General features: G+C 35.5%; 1 protein-coding gene across 1 annotated transcript in view; it reads right to left on the minus strand.

Annotated features, from left to right (window-relative positions):
- Nucleotides 1–21,487, minus strand: part of MBD5 (methyl-CpG binding domain protein 5) — a 138,031-nt gene that overhangs the window by 26,367 nt on the left and 90,177 nt on the right. Inside the window, exons 6-8 of the mRNA XM_036745435.1 lie at nt 9,522–10,547; nt 7,517–7,728; nt 4,531–5,739 (exon numbers count right to left, since the gene is read on the minus strand). Coding sequence (XP_036601330.1) covers nt 4,531–5,739; nt 7,517–7,728; nt 9,522–10,547 — 2,447 coding nt within the window. The remainder of the gene's footprint in view (nt 1–4,530; nt 5,740–7,516; nt 7,729–9,521; nt 10,548–21,487) is intronic.

Genomic DNA, 21,487 nt, shown 5'->3' on the forward strand with positions numbered 1-21,487 from the left:
TGGTCACAAACCCAAAACTAAAGAGAAAAACTTTTCAGTAAAGAGGCAGTGGAATGCAATCTAGGGTAGTGGTAGGAGCAATGGCCTGGGAATCAAAACGCCTGGGTTCTAGTGTTGGCTTTGTCATTGACGGTATGCAAGTCACCCCCCTGTTTAGGCTTTACTCCTCTCATTTGTAAAATGAAGCTCTCAAATTCTACAATTCTGTGATGTCAAGTTATATCCAATGAGGTTTCAATTAGCTAGCAATGTTTTATATAAATAAATACAAATATAATAAAACTCCAGTAAATCAAAATAAGTATGGGGAAGGTCAATCTGAATTAATAGAAAATTAGATTTTAGAATATATTAAAAGAAATTCATTTAAAAATCTCTTAAATCTACTTAGCAAATTAAAAAAAACTACTATGAAAGTATTTCCAAGAAGAGTATTGTATGAATGTGGGAGATCCAGTTGTAATCCATTCTCCCAACTTGTGTAATAGGCTGAAGTTCTTAAAAACAATTCATTCTTAACTTACTTAGGTTAAATATATACTCTATAATCTTTTTATGCTCAAATTATTTAGAGAAATCCTTCATTAAGATACTGCAAAAGCAAACATCAAACCATCACATCTTTAACATTAGCAGGGTACAGATTTTGTTGTACAATAAATACACTCTAATAGTAAAACACGATAAAGTGATACTTTAAAATCCTATTGTCTAGGAAATACAGCAAATCTTAAAAGTTCAATGTGCAGGAAAACAACGATTCTACTACATTTCATAATGCAATGCATCCTCCCTTAGATAGACCTGAGACTATCAAGTATAAATTGAAAACACGGAGAAGTACTAAGAGAGTGGTTGTAACGCTCTTCAGGTATCAACTAGCAATTTTAATTATTAAAACATATTTGTTCTGTTCAGTGGTGTTTGGAAGGCTCATGAACATAGCTCTGTCTTACTCTTTTTCGTAGGTTATTAGGAAATAATAATAGCTAACATTTATATGGTGCTTCAGCTGTATGAGAGCCTGACAGGAAAACAAATAGCAATAACAGTAGATGGAGTCTGAGTGATTCTTACTGAAGGTCAATGTGGCACAGCAGCAACCTTAGAGTCAGAAAGACATAGCAGAGTATAAGCACTACTTTGAACAAACCCAACTGTATGACTATAGGCAAGACTCAACTTTTCAGTACCCTAGGCAATTCTCTAAGATGCCAAGTTACATATCTGTATTGCTGGAAAGGAGACAGAAAATAAATCACAAGTTCAGATGGGAAAAAAGTTATTCTTAATAATCCACAGTCCTTTATAATTTTCTTCATTCTTAAGAGTTTTTCATAAAGCCTCAACACAATATTTCAATGCTACCAACTAAATGTTTTTCAAAACACCCCAACTATTCCACTACAACATTTAAAATATTTGTTAAACTTTAACAATATTTAACACTGTACAGGTATTCAAGTAATTATCTATCTATCTACCTATCTATCTGTATGTCACCAAAAAGAAATGTTTTTTCAGTTCTAAATCCTGTAAACTTTGTTATGTTAAGACTAGAAGTCAGGCCTTCTGACTATGACAGCGACTTGTGAACCTGTTATTTAAGATTTTTAGTTTGACTGCAATTGTATCTCATCGGCAAAGCAATATTAACATGGGTTGAAGCCTTGGAAATAGAAATTCCTACAATACCTAATGGAGTTCTCAGTACATTTTAAATATTCAATAAATACCTGTTAATCAGTGGAATGATTGGATGTTTTAAAATGGAATTCTATGTGGTCATAAAAACACTGAAATAGATACATTATGGAGTGATTTTTCACCATAAAAGGATTCCTTAAATTTTTCTCTCTAGACCAGCATTTACACACTTAAAGTCATGAGTGAGAAATTTTGGAGTAGTTTAATGGAGTGTTTCACTTCTAACTATTATCATTCCCATGATTGCTGAGGTTTATTGCTTTGAACGTTTTTAGACCTAGTTAGAGGAACTTTGAAGAGGGTCATCATTAATATCAATAAGGATCATTTTACTTGGCCTTTTGGCAAAAACTGGGAGGTAACATCTGGCAAATTTGGAGGTAAGTATTTTGGGTACTGATTTTATAGGAAGCAGCAATGTTTATAAGTTCAAAGACAAAATGAAGTAAATTTACTGAATGCTGTTTGGGGGGCTAATACTTTTTTTTTAACCTGCAAAAGTAAGGAGAATGTTTGTGAATATCTTATTATTTTTAAAAAGCATGGTACCTTGCAGTATTGTAAAGTGCTTCATTCTGCTCTTTTAATAATGGCAAAATATTTGATTTAAATTATGAATATTTGGAATACAGTTACAGTTTTAAATGGCAGGGAAGGGAACAGAATAAGCATTTTTATATAGCCTACTATTTGCCAGGTACTATTAGGTGCTTTTAAAATAAATATTATCTCATTTGATTATCACAAAAACCCTAAGAGGGAGGTGATAGTATTATCCATATTTTATGCTTTTAGAAACTGAGACAAATAGAGGTTAAGTGGTCTGTCCAGGATCACACAATTAGTTAAGTAGCTAAGGCTGGATTTGAACTCAGGACTTTCCGAATCCAGGCTTACCACTCACTCCACTGTGCCAGCAGTTACCTCTAAGCACGTGCTTTAAAAATGTTTGCTATGTTTTCATCATGTTGCGACATGGGAATCAGTCTCAAAAATTATAATGTAAATTTAAGAGATTTAAAAAATCTATAAATACTATAGTTACACATAGTTTTTCAGGAATGCATTTGTTGCAAAAAGCAAATTACTAAATATTGTAATAATTAGTTATCAAAGCATTTTATGAAGACAATATTATTCTAGTACTAGTATAGATTGAGTTAATAACAGTTGCTCATTAACATGATGTCAAACAAACATTTACAGAACACCATTTATTGAATGATTTTTTTTTAGTTCAATAGATGATGTTCCTGAAAGGTTCATTTCCCTTGACATGTACAAAGAGTTCAAATCTGGCTATAAGTTTGCAAATTCATCAATCTGTGGGCTAGGGCCAATAGCTGATGTGAAATATATTAAAAAATAAAAAACTTTATTTTGTGGAGAAGAAAACATTATTTAAACTACATGTCTATGACTGAAAGAATGGGTTTTAAGGAGAGAGCAAATGCTCTAATATTCTTTAATTATGTTTTTTTCTGAAGTCACACATATATACTAAAGACTTGTCATATAATGACAGCAAAATGTTCTCTTCTAAATCTCTTGTGTATAGTGGGTCTATTTGTCTGACAAAGGCCCTTTTTAGTTTCCTCTAATTATTTACTGTAAGGACTGGAGAGTAAAAATGTTTGGGTTTATCAGCTGAAAGAATGGATGTCTCTGGTGTCAGAGGGATCGGAGAATAACATGTTTTGCAAACAGAGGTGCTGAATTATCTTTTCTACCAAAGCCAGAGCTATCATTATCACGCAATGTCCTTATAGGTGTATATTAGTTAGCTATTACATACAAAACATTCAACTGTTAGTCAGGATTTTGGAGAAAGACAGACTTCTTGTTGTGAGGATGAAATATTGTTGGTTTTCTGCCACCAAATCTAAGTGAGTCACAAGTCTGAGTTGGGTTAAATCAGTTTTGTGCTATGAATTAAGAAAAAGATACAATATAAATTGTTTTCATATCTATAAGAACTTCTTTCAAGATTTAGAGTCCCAAAATTACATGTTTTCCCACCATACATGTGGCACCATTATCTGTTTCTAGTCAGATATGCATTTTTCCAACATTTTTAAGCTTCTTTTGAAACTTTACAAACTGAATCAATGCTTTCATGTGGAAAAAAGGTCTGAGGTCTCATACTAATTATTTCTAAATTTAACAGTAGTTTCAGGAAGGAGTTTTCATTTAATTTATGTGATCGAGTTGAGTTAATCAGAACCAGACCACAATCCTAAATACTTCCATATGTTAGGAAGGCCTAGAATTTTTCCTATAAAGAGACTCCATTCAGAACATAGAAAATACCCCCAATATATAATAATGATGTTATTTAACTTCTCTCTTCTGTTCTAATATCAAGTTGGAAAAAGATGGAAAGGTACTCTCAACTGGTGGTAAAGTTGACCGCCTCATGAACCTGGAGAGGACACAGTATTTCTGGGCCTCCAATAGCTCCTCAATCCCTTTTGACATTTACTGCCATTAAAACCTACTTTTCCTCTAGTCCCTTTGCATGACACAGAGACATGGGTGGCTGCAGAAGAGGTGGGCGTGCTTGGCAACTTAGTAATGAGGATCTCAGGTGGGAGGACCCTTGAACCTCCTCGGCTCTACAGACACTGTTTCGCCACTCACTGTCATTTTGGTAACTACAATCATCTCTTCATTTATGCTCTAACTTTGTGGGACAGCAATGAGTTGAGAAGAAACATAATTTCGAGCACTATAAAACCAATCATAAAAGTGACATCAAGCAACAATTGATTGATAAACAAGGCTGGCATTGACAATAAATATAACATAGAGAGATTGATATACCTTCCCTTCCTCAGTGTTTTGTTGACATGAATTGTGAACTTCTTCTTCTCGTACTAATTTGCCAGGCCATGAAGTTAGTCCTTTGATTTGGCCCCAGACCAAGTCGCCAACATTAAACGTCCTTGGTCTATAATGTATTAACTCATTTGAAGAAGGGGACTCAGGGTTCCTTAGGTCATCTTCACTACTAATGCTTTTAGCGTCTGAAGGGCTAGGCACACACCCATTAATGCTTTTGGCATTAAAATCTCCATTAAAATGGATATAGTCTTTAACTAGAGAACTTTCTAGGCTATTTGAGGAACTTGGAGATTGCTCCTCCATGACTAGGTCTTGCTTTGAAGCACTCAGCAATTCTCCAAACCCTCTGCTCTGTTGAGGCCTATTTCCATTAATATGTGCACATCTTTCCACAGTGTTCTCCAGTCTCTCCTTAAAACTCATCATAGTTCTTTTGTAGTTGTTATACCTGAAATTTTCTTCCAACATTTTATCCCCTTGACAGTTTCTTTGTGGTAACAGAATTGGATGCTGTTCTCCTGGAAGTAATGGCAGTGTGGAGACATTATTGGGCCTTTCATGACAAGGACTACTGTGGATATGGGTTGAGTGATCTAAAAATTCCTCACACTTCCATCTGTTTATCTCTCCACCAGGACTCTGCTCTCCTTCCCACAGTTTTTTAGGTGTGTTGCAACCTGCTGATTTGAAATACTCAAATCCATCTCCCTCACTTGAATTCTTCCCATGTTCCAGATTTTTTGGAAGGCGAGCCCCTCTTACATTCCTTAGCCTACTGTCGTGATCTGCACCACTAATGTTTCTTCCATGAATTACTGCACTGACAGCGCTAGAGAGATTTAATGGGTCACCAATTGAGGCAGTGAAGGCACTCATGGCACTCAAAGCTGGAATGGGGCTGATCTGAGTGGTACTGCTGACCGCAGTGGTGATGACAACTTGCATCCCTTTGCTTGCAGCATCCACAACTGCTTTGTAAATTGCATCTACTGAAGCATCACCCTGACCAGCCACATTGAGGCTGTCCTTTGCCTGTTGTCCCAGTGTTGGCTCAGGCCTCTGTTGCAACTCGCAAGCTGTATCTTGGAAAGGAGGAAGCGTAGTGTTAGAATTCTCAGGAAGTGCTGTCAGACCACTTTGAGTGCCCATTCTTTTGTTTAGGAGAGCTGCATCTTCCTGCATTCTCACCTTAAAAAAAATATACAAAAGAAACAGTAAGAGAGAAACACTAGGTCCTCACTGAGAGAGACTGCATTTTCACATTGTAATTGATAATAAGGATGTAAAAATGAAGGCAATACAGAAATAATTAAGAGATTCAAAAAAAAAAAAAGAAAACAGACAATGTAGAAAGCCATAAGATAATATTTTGTTATTACAGGGTAGGTATTACAGTAAGAAAGCTCAGGGCGTTGGTTTTTTTTTTTAAGGAATGGTAATATTTTAATTCCTACTAACATCTCTATAGCAACCAACTTTGAGGGAAATAAATACAAAATGTTCGTAAGTGGTTGCTCTAAAAACTTAATGTCATATACTTTTTGATCAAGGATTTTACGAGTGAAAGAACACAGTCAGCACTGTTTCAAATTCAAAAGGGGACTAGAAAATTTGAAACAAATGTTAATTCACTAAAATGTCTAGTTGTTCTAGAATAATATGAGATATTGTCTTTTATTAAACAGTAAAATGTTATATCATTTGCAATTCTGAAGGTTTCAGATAGAAATAATGCTAAATACTCATAACAATTTTCCTAACTCTTCTGTAATAGAGCTAACAAGTTTTGTGGAAGTGTGTTAGCCACCCTGTATTACCACTGATTCATTGTGATCAATTTCTCATGCCAAGTTAAGAAGTTATAAGGAAAGCATAAGAAACAATAAGTTGCTTAAAATATTTATTTAAAAAAATCAGATCAAAGACCTGATTTTTACTTGGTGAATTTAAGAAAAACAACTAACAATCCAATTAATACAAAATATTTCTGTCCTTTAAGACAAAACTTTTCTATTCATTCTTCACTTTTTCGCTAAAGCTGATGCTCCCTGGAACCCAAAGCAATTACATTCTCCTGTTTTGCTTTATGGGCAACACACTTAATTTGTGTACTACACTACTTAGTGTAGTGAACTAGTTAATGCAGAGTTTGGAGAACAGTCAGTGGACTCCTCCTCCTACTTACCTTTGGGGTAAAGGCAGGCCAGATTCACAACTGTGCTTAGGGATACACAATGGCCTATACTTAAGGCTGTTGGGAGGTGAGGGAAGGAGGGAGGGTTAAGGACAAGACATTTTTCCACCTTTATAAAAACCCATTATGGATATTCCTCTGTGAATTTAGATTTCTTGTCCTCTTTCTCAATATGGAAAAGAAGTTGAAATATTTATAAGCTATGATTTTGAGTGGCGTCTTTTTTATTTACAACCCAATTCTTCATTTTATTAAATGTTTCCAAACAGTTTGATTTTTCTTTTTCTAATGCTGACATTATCCACTTTGATCACAAATATTTCTTTATTACCATATTTTATAATGGCATATCAGTATCTTATTACAGTTACTAACATGTCTCAGAAGATTACAAAAATAATCCCAATAAAAGGAAGTAATACATTTAAATGTTCAATCACAGACATTGTTTCTTACTAAAATTATCTAGGAAGGAAAGGCAGCACAGTCTAGTGCAGACTACTGGGCTTGGAGTTCAAGACCTAGCTCTGATATTCACTAGATTTTGGGCAAATTATTGAACCATTTTGCATTTCAGTTTTTGGCTTGGTAAAGTGAGGAACATAAACCTGTTCTCAGTGCTGCTGTGAGGAAAAGACTTTATAATTTGAAAAACCCTAGAAAAAAACAAATTTTACTACTGCTACTACTATTACTACTCCTACTACTATGATCCTCCTCCCCCTTCTACTATTGTTACTATCAAATATCAGGAAAATAACTATAAAGTACCTGAAAGTTTTGAAAAAGACAAGCCATAGGATTTGAACTGTTGCCTGGACCAGGAATTGTGGGCTGTCCTTGAAACGCCTGAAGGTTCTGGTACCCATGGAGGAGTTGCTGCTGTTGCTGATTTGAAGGAAACATTTGATTGCTGTTTAATAGTGACTGTAGATGAGTCAGTTGATGGTTACTCAAAGTATTGTTTATTGATGACATGTCACCTGTAGTTTCAAAAACACAAAAATGTAAGTCAACAAGATTTGTGGAAAAGTTCTTAAGCTTATGTTTGCGACCAGAGCCATTCCTGAATCAAATACTCAATGCTGGAATTACACAGGTAATCATTTTTTTTCCCCTCTCTCAACTCTCAGAAAGATATAAGGGACAACTGCACATGCTATTCACATCTTATAGGCACCACTTCTGATCATCTTTGCTTTTAATCTTCCATTTGATCAAAACGTGTAAAAAATTTGGAAGGACTGTTTTAGTAAAACTATTTTAAAACTTCCTTAAAATTTTTGATGTTGAATTTTAAAGCTTTAGAAACTATGAAAAGATTAAGTGAATTTAACTATGAAAATATTAAGCTGCACGTCAATTTGTCCTCACTTGAAAATGCAACTGGGCAATTTTTGCTTATCAAGTTCATTGGTAAAGCCCCAATCTTTAATTGATGCCAAACAAAATTAAACAGTTTAAAGATCTGCATTTTTGGAAAGAAAAGTATAAAAGTTATCATCTAAAATTTTTATAAAGTGAGCAACCATCACAGAAGGGAAAAACTTTTCTTCATTTAAAATTAATTATTAAATTAAAATTAAAGTTAATTATTATGAAATCAGGTGGGGATAACTTAGTAAGTACATTTACTTTCTTTAAAAAATTATTTTTAATTTAGAGTAAAACAAGCATTCCCATAGCATAGTATAATAAAAAAAGATGATTGCTCATGAAACTGCAAATCTATTATTAAACTTACTTTTAATACCTTAAATTAACCTAATTTGAAATTGATATATACACAGTGATTCTGAGGGAAAGATTTTAGGAATTCTCTTACAGCTTAAAACATAGTGATTTCAGCTGAGTGTGGTAACATATGATTGTAAGCCTAGCTACTGGGGAGACTGAAAGTGACAGGTTTGGGAAAGGGGCCAGTACCGGGTTGGAAATGGAGTAGGTCAAAATTCCCAGGCTGATAATGTGACTTCTAGCTTGGATGACATAGGGATATCCAATCTTACAAAGATATTGACCCTGTAACGCTTTTTTACCTCATTCAACAAGCAGATTTAATGAATCTGATTTCAATGTAAAAACAGATTACACTATGATTGAATGCAAAATGTATGTCTAGAAATCGGAAACTATCTGCTAACACTTCTTTTCTGGAGGGATGTACCTACGTGAATCTTTTTTTTAAATAGTAAAAACGTGGAAAAGAAAAATGTCTGAGAAAAGCTAATGGCAACATTGATTGGGGCGATTAGTTACTTTGAACTTGTATTAAGTTTGTATTTTGAGTGCTTTATATGTGATTTTGCAGGCTTTACACTTAAATTTTACTTATTTTAGGTTCCTTTGGAAAACATGCCTTCAAACTATCCTGGTCTAAATTGCAGGACTCGTACTAACCCTGTGATGCCACAATGAATACAAGTAAAATTAAAGGCTGGTTGTTAAAATGCACCTGTGTTTTAGTATTTGAAAACAATAGTTATCTGACTATTGAATCATGGGAGTTTCATATTTAAGTGATATCAGAATTATCAGACAAAAGAAAACAAATTCAAAAATGATATCTAAGTATTGCTGGAATTAGGGAGGGGGAAAAGTCATTTTAAAATGTGCATGATTACACTTGTGTGTTTTAGTTTTTAGTCTGTAAGCTATCTGTGACAAAACAAAAGCATGACTTACGCTAGTGTGACAAAATGGAGTTTTTAAAAAGGAGAAAGTAGAGTTAAAAAAATATTTCTTTTGTAAAAATCTGTGAAAACATTTAACTTACCAAGCAGACCCGTCCCCAGTAGAGGGTTAAGTAGCTGTGGCACCACAGAGTTACTGTTGAGTTTAGTTGGACCAGGTGTATTCCCAGCATTATTAGATATGTTCAGCAATGTTTCTGCCATTGACACCACTGCTGTCCCACCAAGTGTTGAGACAGTCAGTGCTGCCACTGCTGATGATGTAGTGGTTGTGGTAGTGGTTGCCTGGGAGGAGGTTGCTATGGAAACCTCCGGATGATTAGCGGTGTTGCCCGATGCCGAGTTCAGGACACCTCCCAACAGCTGGGGATTCAAGGCCATTAATCCTGAGGCCCCAGTGACAGCAGGGAGGAGCAGGGGGTTAGAAGTAGTGTCACTGCCTGAAAAGCTTGGTAAAGGGTTCCCCAAGGGGTTGGTTAAAAGGGTCTCAGCTCTGTTGCTGTCTGACTGACTGCTTGGCAAATGGTCTGGTGGGGTTGTCATCTGTGTTAATGAGGGTAAAGGGTTATTTTGCTGTTGCAACAGATCTGAGATGGTCAAATTGAAAGATGGCAGGGGAAGCATGGCAGCTGCTTGGGCTTGGTTCTGAAGCAGGGCGGCTAAGAGCTGAAAATGAACAGGTTGCAATACCTGCCCGTCCACGTCAGCGGAGAGAAAAGCTAAAGCAGCGTTTACATTCGGGTTGAGAAAACCTAAAGGGTTGAGGTTGACCTCAGACTTGCCTTCTCCTGCTGAAGGCTGCAGGATATTTAATAGATTCTGGTTTAGGAGATGCTGTTGATTCACTGGAAGAGAGATAGGTAGAGAACTGAGGAGGCTGGGGTTCAAAGGGTGCGGAAGATTGTTGTTCGAAGGGCTGTTTTGTGGAAAATGAAGTGCATGCTCCTGGCCAACAAAAGGGAAATCACTCCCAATGGGCAGCTGACTCTGCAGTGGGTTTCCTGCGGCAGTGGTAACTATAACACCATCTTGAAGAACAGACGTTGTCTTTGTGATGGCGGGTTGGTTGGTGCCAGCTATGGCTATGGATGATGATGGTCCTGAACCTCCTAAAATACAAAAGCAACCAAAATTAATTATGACTGTTAAAGGAGAATATACCATAATGGTTACAAATGAGAACCATTTCTTATAATCCAGTACAGTAAAACCTCATAAATGTGAAGTCTAATGTAATGATGACAATAGGGTTACTTTTGCTCTTTGGAAAAAGAGTTACTTTGACCTATTCAAAGGACATGCCTTAAGGGACTTTACACATTAAGAAATGGTTGCTAATTTCAAATGAATTTTAATTTTAGGGTAGATGATAAGGTATCTTTATTTTGCAGAATTTTGTTAGCAGTTCAAGTTACTACATGTATTTGGATATAACACAACTTAATTTCTTAAAGAACATGTCATAGCTGGTGTTCTTCCCCCCAGCAGCTAAGCAGCTGTATACACATAGACAAAAAACTAATGGGTATAGGTAAACTTATGAAAAGTTGTTCTTTTGTAAGTGAAGTATGTTATTCAAGGAATACTGCATGTCACACAAAATTTTAGCATGCATTCTTTCCCTTTGACTTTGTTACAAAATGTCTGTCTTATGCCCCCTTTTACATATACCCCATCTTCAAATTTTTTCAGTTAGTAGACAGATTTTAGTAATGTAGTAAAGGATTGTACATTTGAAGTTTTGTATTTTATCAAATATTGTACAGCTAACCATTATGAATCAGAAAACAGCACATTTTTTCTAACATTCTTTAGATCCTAAAATAGTTTCAAATAAATTATTTCAAACTTTTAACTGTCTCCTGACTTTTTTATTTTTCCATTTATTTAATTAGATTACTGGCAAAAATATTTTTAGGAAAATAGGACTAATTCAAACTGGCCTACCTTAAATACTCAGAATTAATATGATTTGAGTACATAGTCTTTCTTATCTTAATAAATACTTATTGATTAATAATGTCAACAATTTAATATTTTAAAACGAAAAGTTGCTTTAATTGTAAATATAATTTCATAGGCATTCCACTACAACATGTTTTACTAATCTAAAGAGTCATTCATAAAAGCCCTTCCCATATTTTCCATAATTTATATGTCATAGATAGATCACTTGTTACTGTTGTATGTGTGTTTGTTTTAAAGAAGCTGATTTTTTTTTCATTAAATTGTAACCTACACCTCAATATTTTTGAATTGTACCTTTTGCTTGCTTCATTAAAACAGCTGTTTTCAAAAGAAGAATAACGTTGAACCAATACTAATAATACATAAACAACAGATTAAAAATATTTGTTGTTCCTTAAAAGGTCAATAAAAATGGACAATTCAAGTCTATCATCTTTTGTTGAAGTATTGAGACATCAGTATTAGGAAACAGTAGCGAGGCATAGGAATATCTAAAGTGCTTTTACAGAAGGACTCTGGAGGGAATAGGGTAGGCAAAGACATATTACATTTACAGGTCATTATAAGTTTTTTAAAGTACACAAAATAGATGACTTAAAGAAATAAAGGAAAATAGACTTCACACATATATAAATATTTCTGAATTATTAAATGAAACAATTCTAGTCACACTGGGCATATTACAGAGAACCACCAAATGTATTAATTCTGGCTTGTTATAAAAGAATAAACATTTAAAAAACATTTAAAACATTTCATTGCATGTCAAAGTCTACTACTTTAATAAATACGTACTTAACAATATTGTACTTGGAAATTGTCTTTGAAAATTAGACAAAAATCATTTATTGGCAATTATTATCACTCAAATTTTTCATATCTTCTAAAATAATATTTAAATTTACACAGCACCCTTATTTTAAAGTAAAAAAATATAATAACCCAAGTATATGGATAAAGTTTTATCTATGAAGATTTTTCACAAGGATTACTTTATTCACCTTTTATTTGCCACCAACAAACCACCATTGTTAGGATTCAAGAGAGACGCAATTTTTTTAACATTACTTAGAAAGTTCTGCAGCCAAAACTACTAAAGGAAAGAGGCTAGGGGAAATATCACTGGGTCAGGCTTTTGTCTTGTATTCACTGATGAGGTTTTGGTCATAAGTTTTTAAACATCTACTCACGTATCTCATCTGCTTATTTAGCGGATGATCTAGGGTTATTAAATAATAGGTTCAGTGGTTGATTATATACACTAATCTTTCAATAAAAAGAAGATAAGGAAATTAAATATATTTTATAACAGCACTTATGGAAATAATTTTTAAGGTAATTTACCTTTTCAAAAGTTTCCTCATCTAACTGAAAGTAATGATTTATACTAGCCCTCGTATGTGTTTTCTTTATTTTTAACCTGGCCATTACCATTACTTATGATTATTTTCCTACTCATGATTATAGGGGCAGCCACGTGGTACAGTGGATAGAGCGAGAAGATCTGAGTTCAAATCTGGCCTCGGACACTTAGTAGCTGTGGAACCCTGTTTGCCTCAGTTTCCTCATCTGTCAAATGGGCTAGAGAAAGAAATGGCAAACTACTTCAGTGTCTTTTCAGTGTGACCCTAAATGGGGTCACAAAGAGTTGGACAGGACTGAAAAATGACAGAACAACAGTAGGCAATCAACACCTCAGTTTTCATTCTTTTTGACCTCTCTACAGCCTTTGATCACCTTCTTATGAATATTCTCTTCTCTTGAGGTTTTCCTGACACTGCTCTCTCCTGGTTCTTCTCCTATGTCTGACTGCTACTCATCTTCTTTTCTGAATTTTCCTCTAGGTAACATGCTCCAACTCTGGGTGTACTCCAAGGTTCACTTGTGGGTCCTCTCCTTCTCCCTCTTTATACTATCTCACTTGGTGATCTTATAAGCATCTGTGAGTTAAATTATCAACTTTAAGCAGATGATTCTCCTGTCATCTTATCTAGCCCTAACCTCTCTCCTGACTTCCAGTCTCATATATCCAGCTGCCAGTTGGACATCTCGAATGAGAGAGCCCACAGAATCTCAAACTCAGCATATTCAAAACAGAACTCTATCTTTCCTCCCAAATCCTCCTGTCTTCCAAACGTCCCTATCACTGTGGTGGGTACCAGCATCCTTCTGGTCATCCAGCATTGCAACCTTGGTGTCATCTTTGCTTCCTCACTTGTACTCATCCTACATATACAATCTGTTGCCAATATTGTTTTTACTTTCACAACATGACCCTTCTCTCCATTCACAGTTCCCACCCCGCTGCAAGCTGTCATCACCTCTTGCCTATTCTATTGCAATCACCTTCTGATTGGTCTCTCTGCTTCCAGACTCTCTTCAATCCAGTCCACCTTCCACTCAGCTGTCAAAGTGATTTTTTCCATAGGTCTGACCATGTCACCCCTCTATTAAATAAATTCCAGTGGTTCCCCCCTACTTCCAAATTCAAATATAAAATCCTGTTTGGCTTTCAAAGCCCTTCTCAATGTTTCCACCTTTCCAGTTTTTGTACACCTTATTCCCCTCTGCATGTTCTACAATATAGTAATACAGGCAGTTCCTCAAACACAGTACTCCATGGCTTTGCAATGGTCGGCTCCCGTACCTGGAAGGCTCGAATTCTTTAGCCCCACCTCCTGGCTTCTCTCAAGACTGCTCATATCCCACCTTCTGCAAGAGGTGTTTCTTGATGCCCACCATCCCCCCCATACTTGTTTGCATGTTTTTTCTCTAAGGTGCTTAGCGCAGTTCCTAGTACATAGTAAGTACTTAATACTTACTTTGTGACAGACTGATTAGAATAAATTAATGTATTTAATTTTCATTACATGAACTTTTAAATTTGTTTTTTGAAACTCTAGGAAAAGAGAAAAGGTCCTTTATTACATCTGATTGTGTGGATGGGCCAGAACTGACTGAACATACTATCATTACAAATCACTAAAGAAGTCTCATTCTGATCTTTCATGATTTCACAAAACTCTGAGTAAACTATTCTAGAAATAGTGGTGAAAAAAGAGGGTTTATTGCTAATAATTGGCTCTTTCAGAGGCCTATCTGAGCTGCATATGAATGCTGGAGAAAATGACATTTAACTCTCTTGTAATATTAGGAAAATGGTTAGAAAATCAGAAGAGAGAAAAATCCAGGTTCTGAGAGGATTCTTCAAGGACCTCAAATAAAAACGCCGAGATAAATTTAACAGGTGAGTCATCCACTTGTGAGTTCCTGTAGCCACTTGTTCATTATTACCATCACCTTAACAACAACGTATCAAACTAGAATGGATTTTACTAACTAGATATGATTAGTGGTTGGAGATTTTTTCATTCAATTTATTTTGAACAGTCGCTTTATGATGAAACTACTTTATATCTCTTTTTAAACTCCTCATGTGATCTGTAAAAAAAAAAATTTTTAAGGTAGTGGTCCAGTATGGCTAACATTTTTGTCTTTTCAGACTATGCTTCAGAAAACATTTTTGCATCTTATCTAGTGTTTAGAGATAGTTGCTATTTATTGCAAATTAATGATAACATATATGCAAATTAATTAGTTTACACCTAGCAGTTAGATCCTTGATGGGAGGGGGAATTCAGTAACTCTCCCTCCTTTGCTCCGACTACTGACCTCCCTGATTTCCCTTCAAGTCCCAAATGAAGTCTCACCTTCTACAGAAAGCCTTTTCCACCTCGTCCTAGTTTCAGTGCCTTCCCTCTGTTAATTTTTTCCTATTTATCCAGTGTATAGACATAATATCCTATAAATTTTAATATATCTCCTACATATATTTATATGTCCTATATACATATTTATATAGCCTCTACAAAATACATTCTAACTTCATTTGGATTGACACTTGCTTTTATGTTGCATCCCCTACTAGATTATAAGCTCCAGACCAGGGACTGCCTTTTGCCTCTTTTTGTATCCTCAGTGCTTTGCATAGTGCCTCACACATGCTAGGAACTACAGAAATGTTTTTTTTTGATGGAATTTGTATAAATGATTCTTCTGATTACTCCTCCAATGGAAGTTATACCTGTTTCCATTTAACTTCCTTTGACCCCAAACTCTGTGTTAAGCAGTCAAGAACTACAGGCAAACAAAGAAATATACTCTCAACTCAGTATTTAAAGAATAGTTATATCTGCTTTATAAGTGTGGGGTTTTAATATGCTCTTCTTCTTAAAATAGGATGCACCTATAAAACAGTCATATAGATAGTCTCCATAAGACACATTCCAACCTCACTTGGATTGACATTGGTTTGCGTGTCGTTTCTCCCATTAGATTGTAGCTCCTCAAGGGCAGGGCCTGTCTTTTATCTCTTTTTGCAACCCAAGCACTAAGTGCAGTGCCTGGCACAGCAGATGCTTAATAAATGTTGACTGATTGAATAAATAAGTCTTCAGAAAAGAAAATATTCTAATAGTGTTTTGTGTAGACCAGCAGCAACATGCTACTTAATAAGTGATAAGTGTAGGCTCTGGGAGATAAAGTAGAGAGGGAAAACCTTTTAGAGACCTTCCAGTCTGGGGGTAGGAAACCTACAATCTCGAGGCCACATGTGGCCCCCTAGGTCCTCAAGTGTAGCCCTTTGATTGAATCCAAATTTCACAGAGCAAATTCCCTTAATAAAAGGATTTGTTCTGTAAAACTTGGACTCAGTCAAAAGGTCACACCCAAGGGCCTAGAAGGCCACAAGTTCCCCAGCCCTGTTCTAGTCCAACTCCCTCATTTTATAGTCAATCCATCAACAAGTATTTACTAAGTTCTACTATTGATTGCAGTTACTGTACATATGATGAACTGAGGTCCATTCAGGCTAAAAGACTGACTTAAGGTCACAGAGCCAGGATTCAAACCCAGATCCTCTGGCTCCAAATCCATATCCCTTCTACTATGCCAAACTTCCACAAATAGAAAAAAAGATTACTACAAAACCACACCAAACTGGGGGAAAACTACATGGTTAAGTTTTAAGAAATGACTAAAGGGCATTTAATAAAGCTCCGTGCGATTTCTTCATAGGACCATAGAGTTGGAGCTGGAAGAGCCTGTGACTGTCATCTAGTCTAACTCCCTTATCACAGAGAAAAGGATTACGATCATCCCTTCCACATCCCAGGGATTGGGAGCACGGTGGCCCGTGATCTGAAAAATCCGTATAAAACTTTCTGGACCTCTCTTTGTACCACAGAAGAGGTCTGAATTTTTTCTTTTTCTTTCATAGGGTGTTTATAGTACATTATTATACAATGTGGGTTAATAGCATACAATATTTTAGGCATTTCTAAGTTTCTAAACTTTTCTGTGTCGTCTGCTGGTCTTCATGTATTGTCTGCGGCATCTGCAAAACTCCCCCCAAATTCCCTTAAATTCTTATGCTGACATGCGATATATCAAAACCACAATGGGGACAGTTGCATGTGGGTTAACTATAAAGTGATTTCTCTTAGGTTACAAAGGTATTAAGTGTCAAAGTTAGGAATTATTCCCAATGCCCTCTGGAAAAGGGCAGTATGAAACTTTTCTTGGTTTCTCTTTTAATCACCTATTAAAACAGGGACTTGAAGCAGGATACTTGGAAAGGTCAGACTAAAAAAGCATAACTCTCTTCATGAATTAATATATACTTGAAAAGTGAAATAAATAGAATTTTATGAGTATTTTTTCTGATTGTTCTTCCTTGGAAGCTATGCTTGTTTCTTTTCAACTTTTTCTGACTCCACACTCTGTGTTAAGCAGTTAGTAATCTATAGGCAAACAAAGAAATATACTCTCAACTCAGCATTTAAAGAATAGTCATCATGTCTATAATCACTCCTTAATTTATTGGTTTCATAATGTGGGGTTTTTAATATGCTATTCTTCAAACAGGATACACCTATAGGGTTCAGTCACTTTAGTTGTGTCTGACTCTTCTGCACACCATTTGGGATTTTCTTGGTAAAGATACTGGAGTGGTTTGCCATTTCCTTCTCCAGTTCATTTTACAGATGAAGAAACTGAGGCAAACAGGGCTAAGTTACCTGCCTAGGGTCACACAGCTAGTGCCTAAGGCCAGATTTGAACTCAGGAAGATGAGTCTTTCTGACTTCAGGCCTAGCACACTATCCTCTGTGATACCTAGCTGCCCTAATTATATCAGTATTCCCTGTTAAAACACATTCTTAATATCATAATGTCCTCTGTGGATCCTTAAAAATATGGCTAGTTTATTTCTGGAAAAGCAACCCAATAAGGTCTGCAATAGTTAGGGAAACATGTGAATGTAAGAGGCAAGTTAAGGAGTTAGAGGAGAATGGAAGTAAAGAAACCTAATTCCCAGAAAGGTTATGACTTTTCTCAGTCAGGTCACTGTGTTAGTCAGGGGTACAGATGAAGCAAGAAACTTGATTTTTCTAGCTGCTGCTCTTGTTGTCTTTTAGAACATGTGACAATAATAGGAAAAACCTTACATCCAAAAGCTACTGAAATTAAAAACTCTTAGCACTGCCCAATGTTTGCTGAAGTAACTCCAAAACTGTCTACTGGTTATCTCTGTAAGGTAGACGGACTAAAATAATAAATTCAATTTTATCTTACAGATAACAAATTACATAAAATTTTTTTATAATGACAATGCTAGGTTCATATATAAACATATTTAAGCACAATAGAAAGATGCATTAAACTTAAGAAACTCCTGTCATTTTAGGGTGCTTAAAACTGGCACATGACTCTGAAATTCATCTTGCATTAATTCAGGGCACCAGTTTGATATGTTTGTTATACCAAAACATCATCAATTAAAAAAAATTATGTCCCAGGGTAAAGGAAGAATAGCTCCTTTTATAATATTTTGAAACATAGCCAGATAGTTTACTATCACTAGAGTTAAACTGATGAGATTAAACGTAGCACCAGTGTTTGATTAAAGAATAAGTAGGAGTACTTCTTAGATAGCAATAAACTATAGGTATGGTTTGGTTTGAGTGGGGCTGTTTTCAACAGTAATTATTAATTGATTAATCCCATTTCCTAACAGAACTTTCCCCTTCATTCACCTAAGTCTAGATGTGAATTAATAAATAGTTATCACTCTATGAAGTTATATTATTTTCTTAATAGGTGCTAAACTAAGGTCAGCAAGCCCCAACCCCAACTCTTACTTATCCTCTCTGTTCCTTTATCACCTTATCTGAGTAAAGAAAAGGCAACTAATTCCTTACCCCTCGTGGAGTTATTCTGAAAGTGAATGAATGAAGAGCTTTGAAGTCAAATGTGAATATTGGTTTCTTTACACTTTCTGGGAGTCCATTCTAACAAAAAAGAGGTGGGAAAGGATGAGATTTAGAGCTGGAAAGGGCTTTGGGATCATCATCATTCGCCTTTGGAAATGTAGGCCTGAAATGGGAGAAAAGATTGGGTCTGGAAATGTGTAGATTTGAAAATGATCCCTACAGTGGTGATAACTAGAGCAAATGGAGTCCATAGAAGAGAGAAGGAGGAAGAGTAAATGATAGATCCTCCAGATGCCTAAGTATGCGTTTTCCCCAAAGCTCTTCAAATAAACATTCTAATCTCAAGTCTTTACCAGTTTACAAAAGTCAGTAGTATGGTTAGTGGGCAAAGTACTTAGACTGGGAGTCAGTCTAGCTAACAAAAATCAAGTTATTTGGTGGACCTTAGCTCCCTTAAAGACTGAAGTTGCACTAGTTTTGTCCTAAGATCTTTTAAAGCTTTTATATTTACCTGGCATGCATGATCTTTCTTTTATCATCTGTGGAATCACATCATTCAAAGGTTACCTTATGTACCCCCCTTCATGAAGTCTAACCTGATTAATTGACATGGGCCAGGGATAAAAAATCCACTCGAACACAGCGGTAGCTTGACAAGTAGTCAGTTTTTGAAAGTTCTAGTGTAGTTTAGCTATTATTGCTCTGCTATCCTAAAACTCCATTTCCAATTCTAAGCGTATAATATCATAGATCAGGGATGAATGGTAAAAGTTTGGCAGTTTGCTGGAAGTTTAAAAGTCTGCCTGAAGATTCAGCTCAAAGACTCCCCTCTGCAGAAGGCCTGTTCTGGGGGGTCAGCACTGTTCCCTTTGGTACTGCCTCCTACCCACTCTCTATATATTTTGTATGTGCCTAGTTATTTACATGCTATCTCCTTCATTAGAATGTGAGCTTGTTAAGTGCAGGGGCTATTTTTTCCATTTTTTTTTTGCAGGGGGGAAGGCAGGGCAATTGGGGTTAAGTGACTTGCCCAAGGTCACACAGCTAGTAAGTGTGTCAAGTGTCTGAGGCTGGATTTGAACTCAGGTCCTCCTGACTCCAGGGATGGTGCTCTACTCACTGTGACACCTAGCTGCCCCCCAGGGGCTATTTTACTCTTTCTTTGTATCCCCGATATTTAACACAGAACCTGGAGAACATTAACTGCTTAATAAATGCTTTTTATTGGTTGACTTTATTAAGTCAGTGTAGTACTGGATTTGGAAAATGCATGACCTTGGATAAGTCACTTAACATATCTAGGCCTCAGTTTCCTCATCTATAAAATGAGGGGTTGGGCTAGCTGACCTGTAAAGCTCCTTCCAGATATAAATCTATGATCCTATGAACTACAGTACTATCTCTTTGGTGTGATAAGAATTCAGTCTCACACACACTATATATGTGCTTAAGCTAATTACATACAATGATAGTACTTTAAGGAGGCACAATTAGCTTTACTATAAATGAAGAGATCATAGCATACAAAATCTTTTCCAAATATGGCTTAAGAAAGCTGTGTTAGTAATTAAACATATTTACTTTTATAATAATATCTACTTTAGGTCCACAAGATAATTAGTAGGTGGTTTTATTAGGTTTATTTTTAAAAATCTACTAACAATATAAGAAATGCTTTCTGCTCACTGACATTTGCTTAGATATATTAATACAATTTTTATTTTTGTCTTTTTTGCTTATTCCTAAACTAAAAAAATTTCTTTTAATAACTGATTTTTAACTGTGTTCTGATACACTTTGTGTGAATCACCAATTATAGGTCAGGTATTTTTCAAAGAAAGTACACAATGAAAAAAAAAGGAGATAGCTATAAAAATGAAACTCTACATATAAAAATTTAAAAAATCAAAATGTAAAAGTTGGTTTTATATATTAGAGAAACAAAAACATCAATGGATTAAGAAAAATAAATAAAACCTGGGGCAGCTAGTGCCACAGCAAATACAGCACCAGCCCTGAAGTCAGGAGGACCTGAGTTCAAATTTGGCCTCAGACATTTGACACACTTACTAGCTGTGTGACCTTGGGCAAGTCACCTAACCCAAACTGCCCTGCCTTCCACCCTCCAAAAAAGAGTAAATAAAACCAAAGACGATGAGATAATATTAAAAGCTAAAAAGGATAGATAGCACCCCCAAAAGACTAACCAATCTTGATTTAAATAATGAAATGTGTGTTCAGTTTATTTGTATAGTTTTAATTGGAGTCAGTGACTTTATATAAATGCAGCTTATTATATGCACAGGGCCAGTTTTCCATTTGTGTAGCTCTACAGCAGAATTATCTGCAAAAGGATATGAGCCTTGGAAAAGATCCCTTTAGGGATTTTCACACTGTTAACTCATCAAAGACTAAATTTCATGTGCTGTCAGATGAAAGAATATAAAATTGATTAGTATATGTTTAGATATTTCCTGAACCTTATATTCTATTTTAGCTAAATACAAGAGGATAGTGAACAGATCTTCTAAAAACTGTGCAACAAAAGTAACAGTAATATTGTAAGATGATCAGATGTGAATGACTTTGCCATTCTCAGCAATACAATGATCCAAGACAACTCTGAAGGACTTATGATGAAAAATGCTATCCATCCCTAGAGAAAGAAATGATGGTGTCTGAATACAGATTGAAGCATACTTTTTTTAAGCTTTATTTTTCTTGATTTTTTTCTTGTCTACGGTTTCTTTCACAACATGACTATTATGGTTATGTTTTATATGATGACACATGTATAACCTATATTGAAT

The sequence above is a fragment of the Trichosurus vulpecula genome, chromosome 2, assembly GCF_011100635.1.
Source record: "Trichosurus vulpecula isolate mTriVul1 chromosome 2, mTriVul1.pri, whole genome shotgun sequence".
In the NCBI taxonomy this organism is placed as follows: domain Eukaryota; kingdom Metazoa; phylum Chordata; class Mammalia; order Diprotodontia; family Phalangeridae; genus Trichosurus; species Trichosurus vulpecula.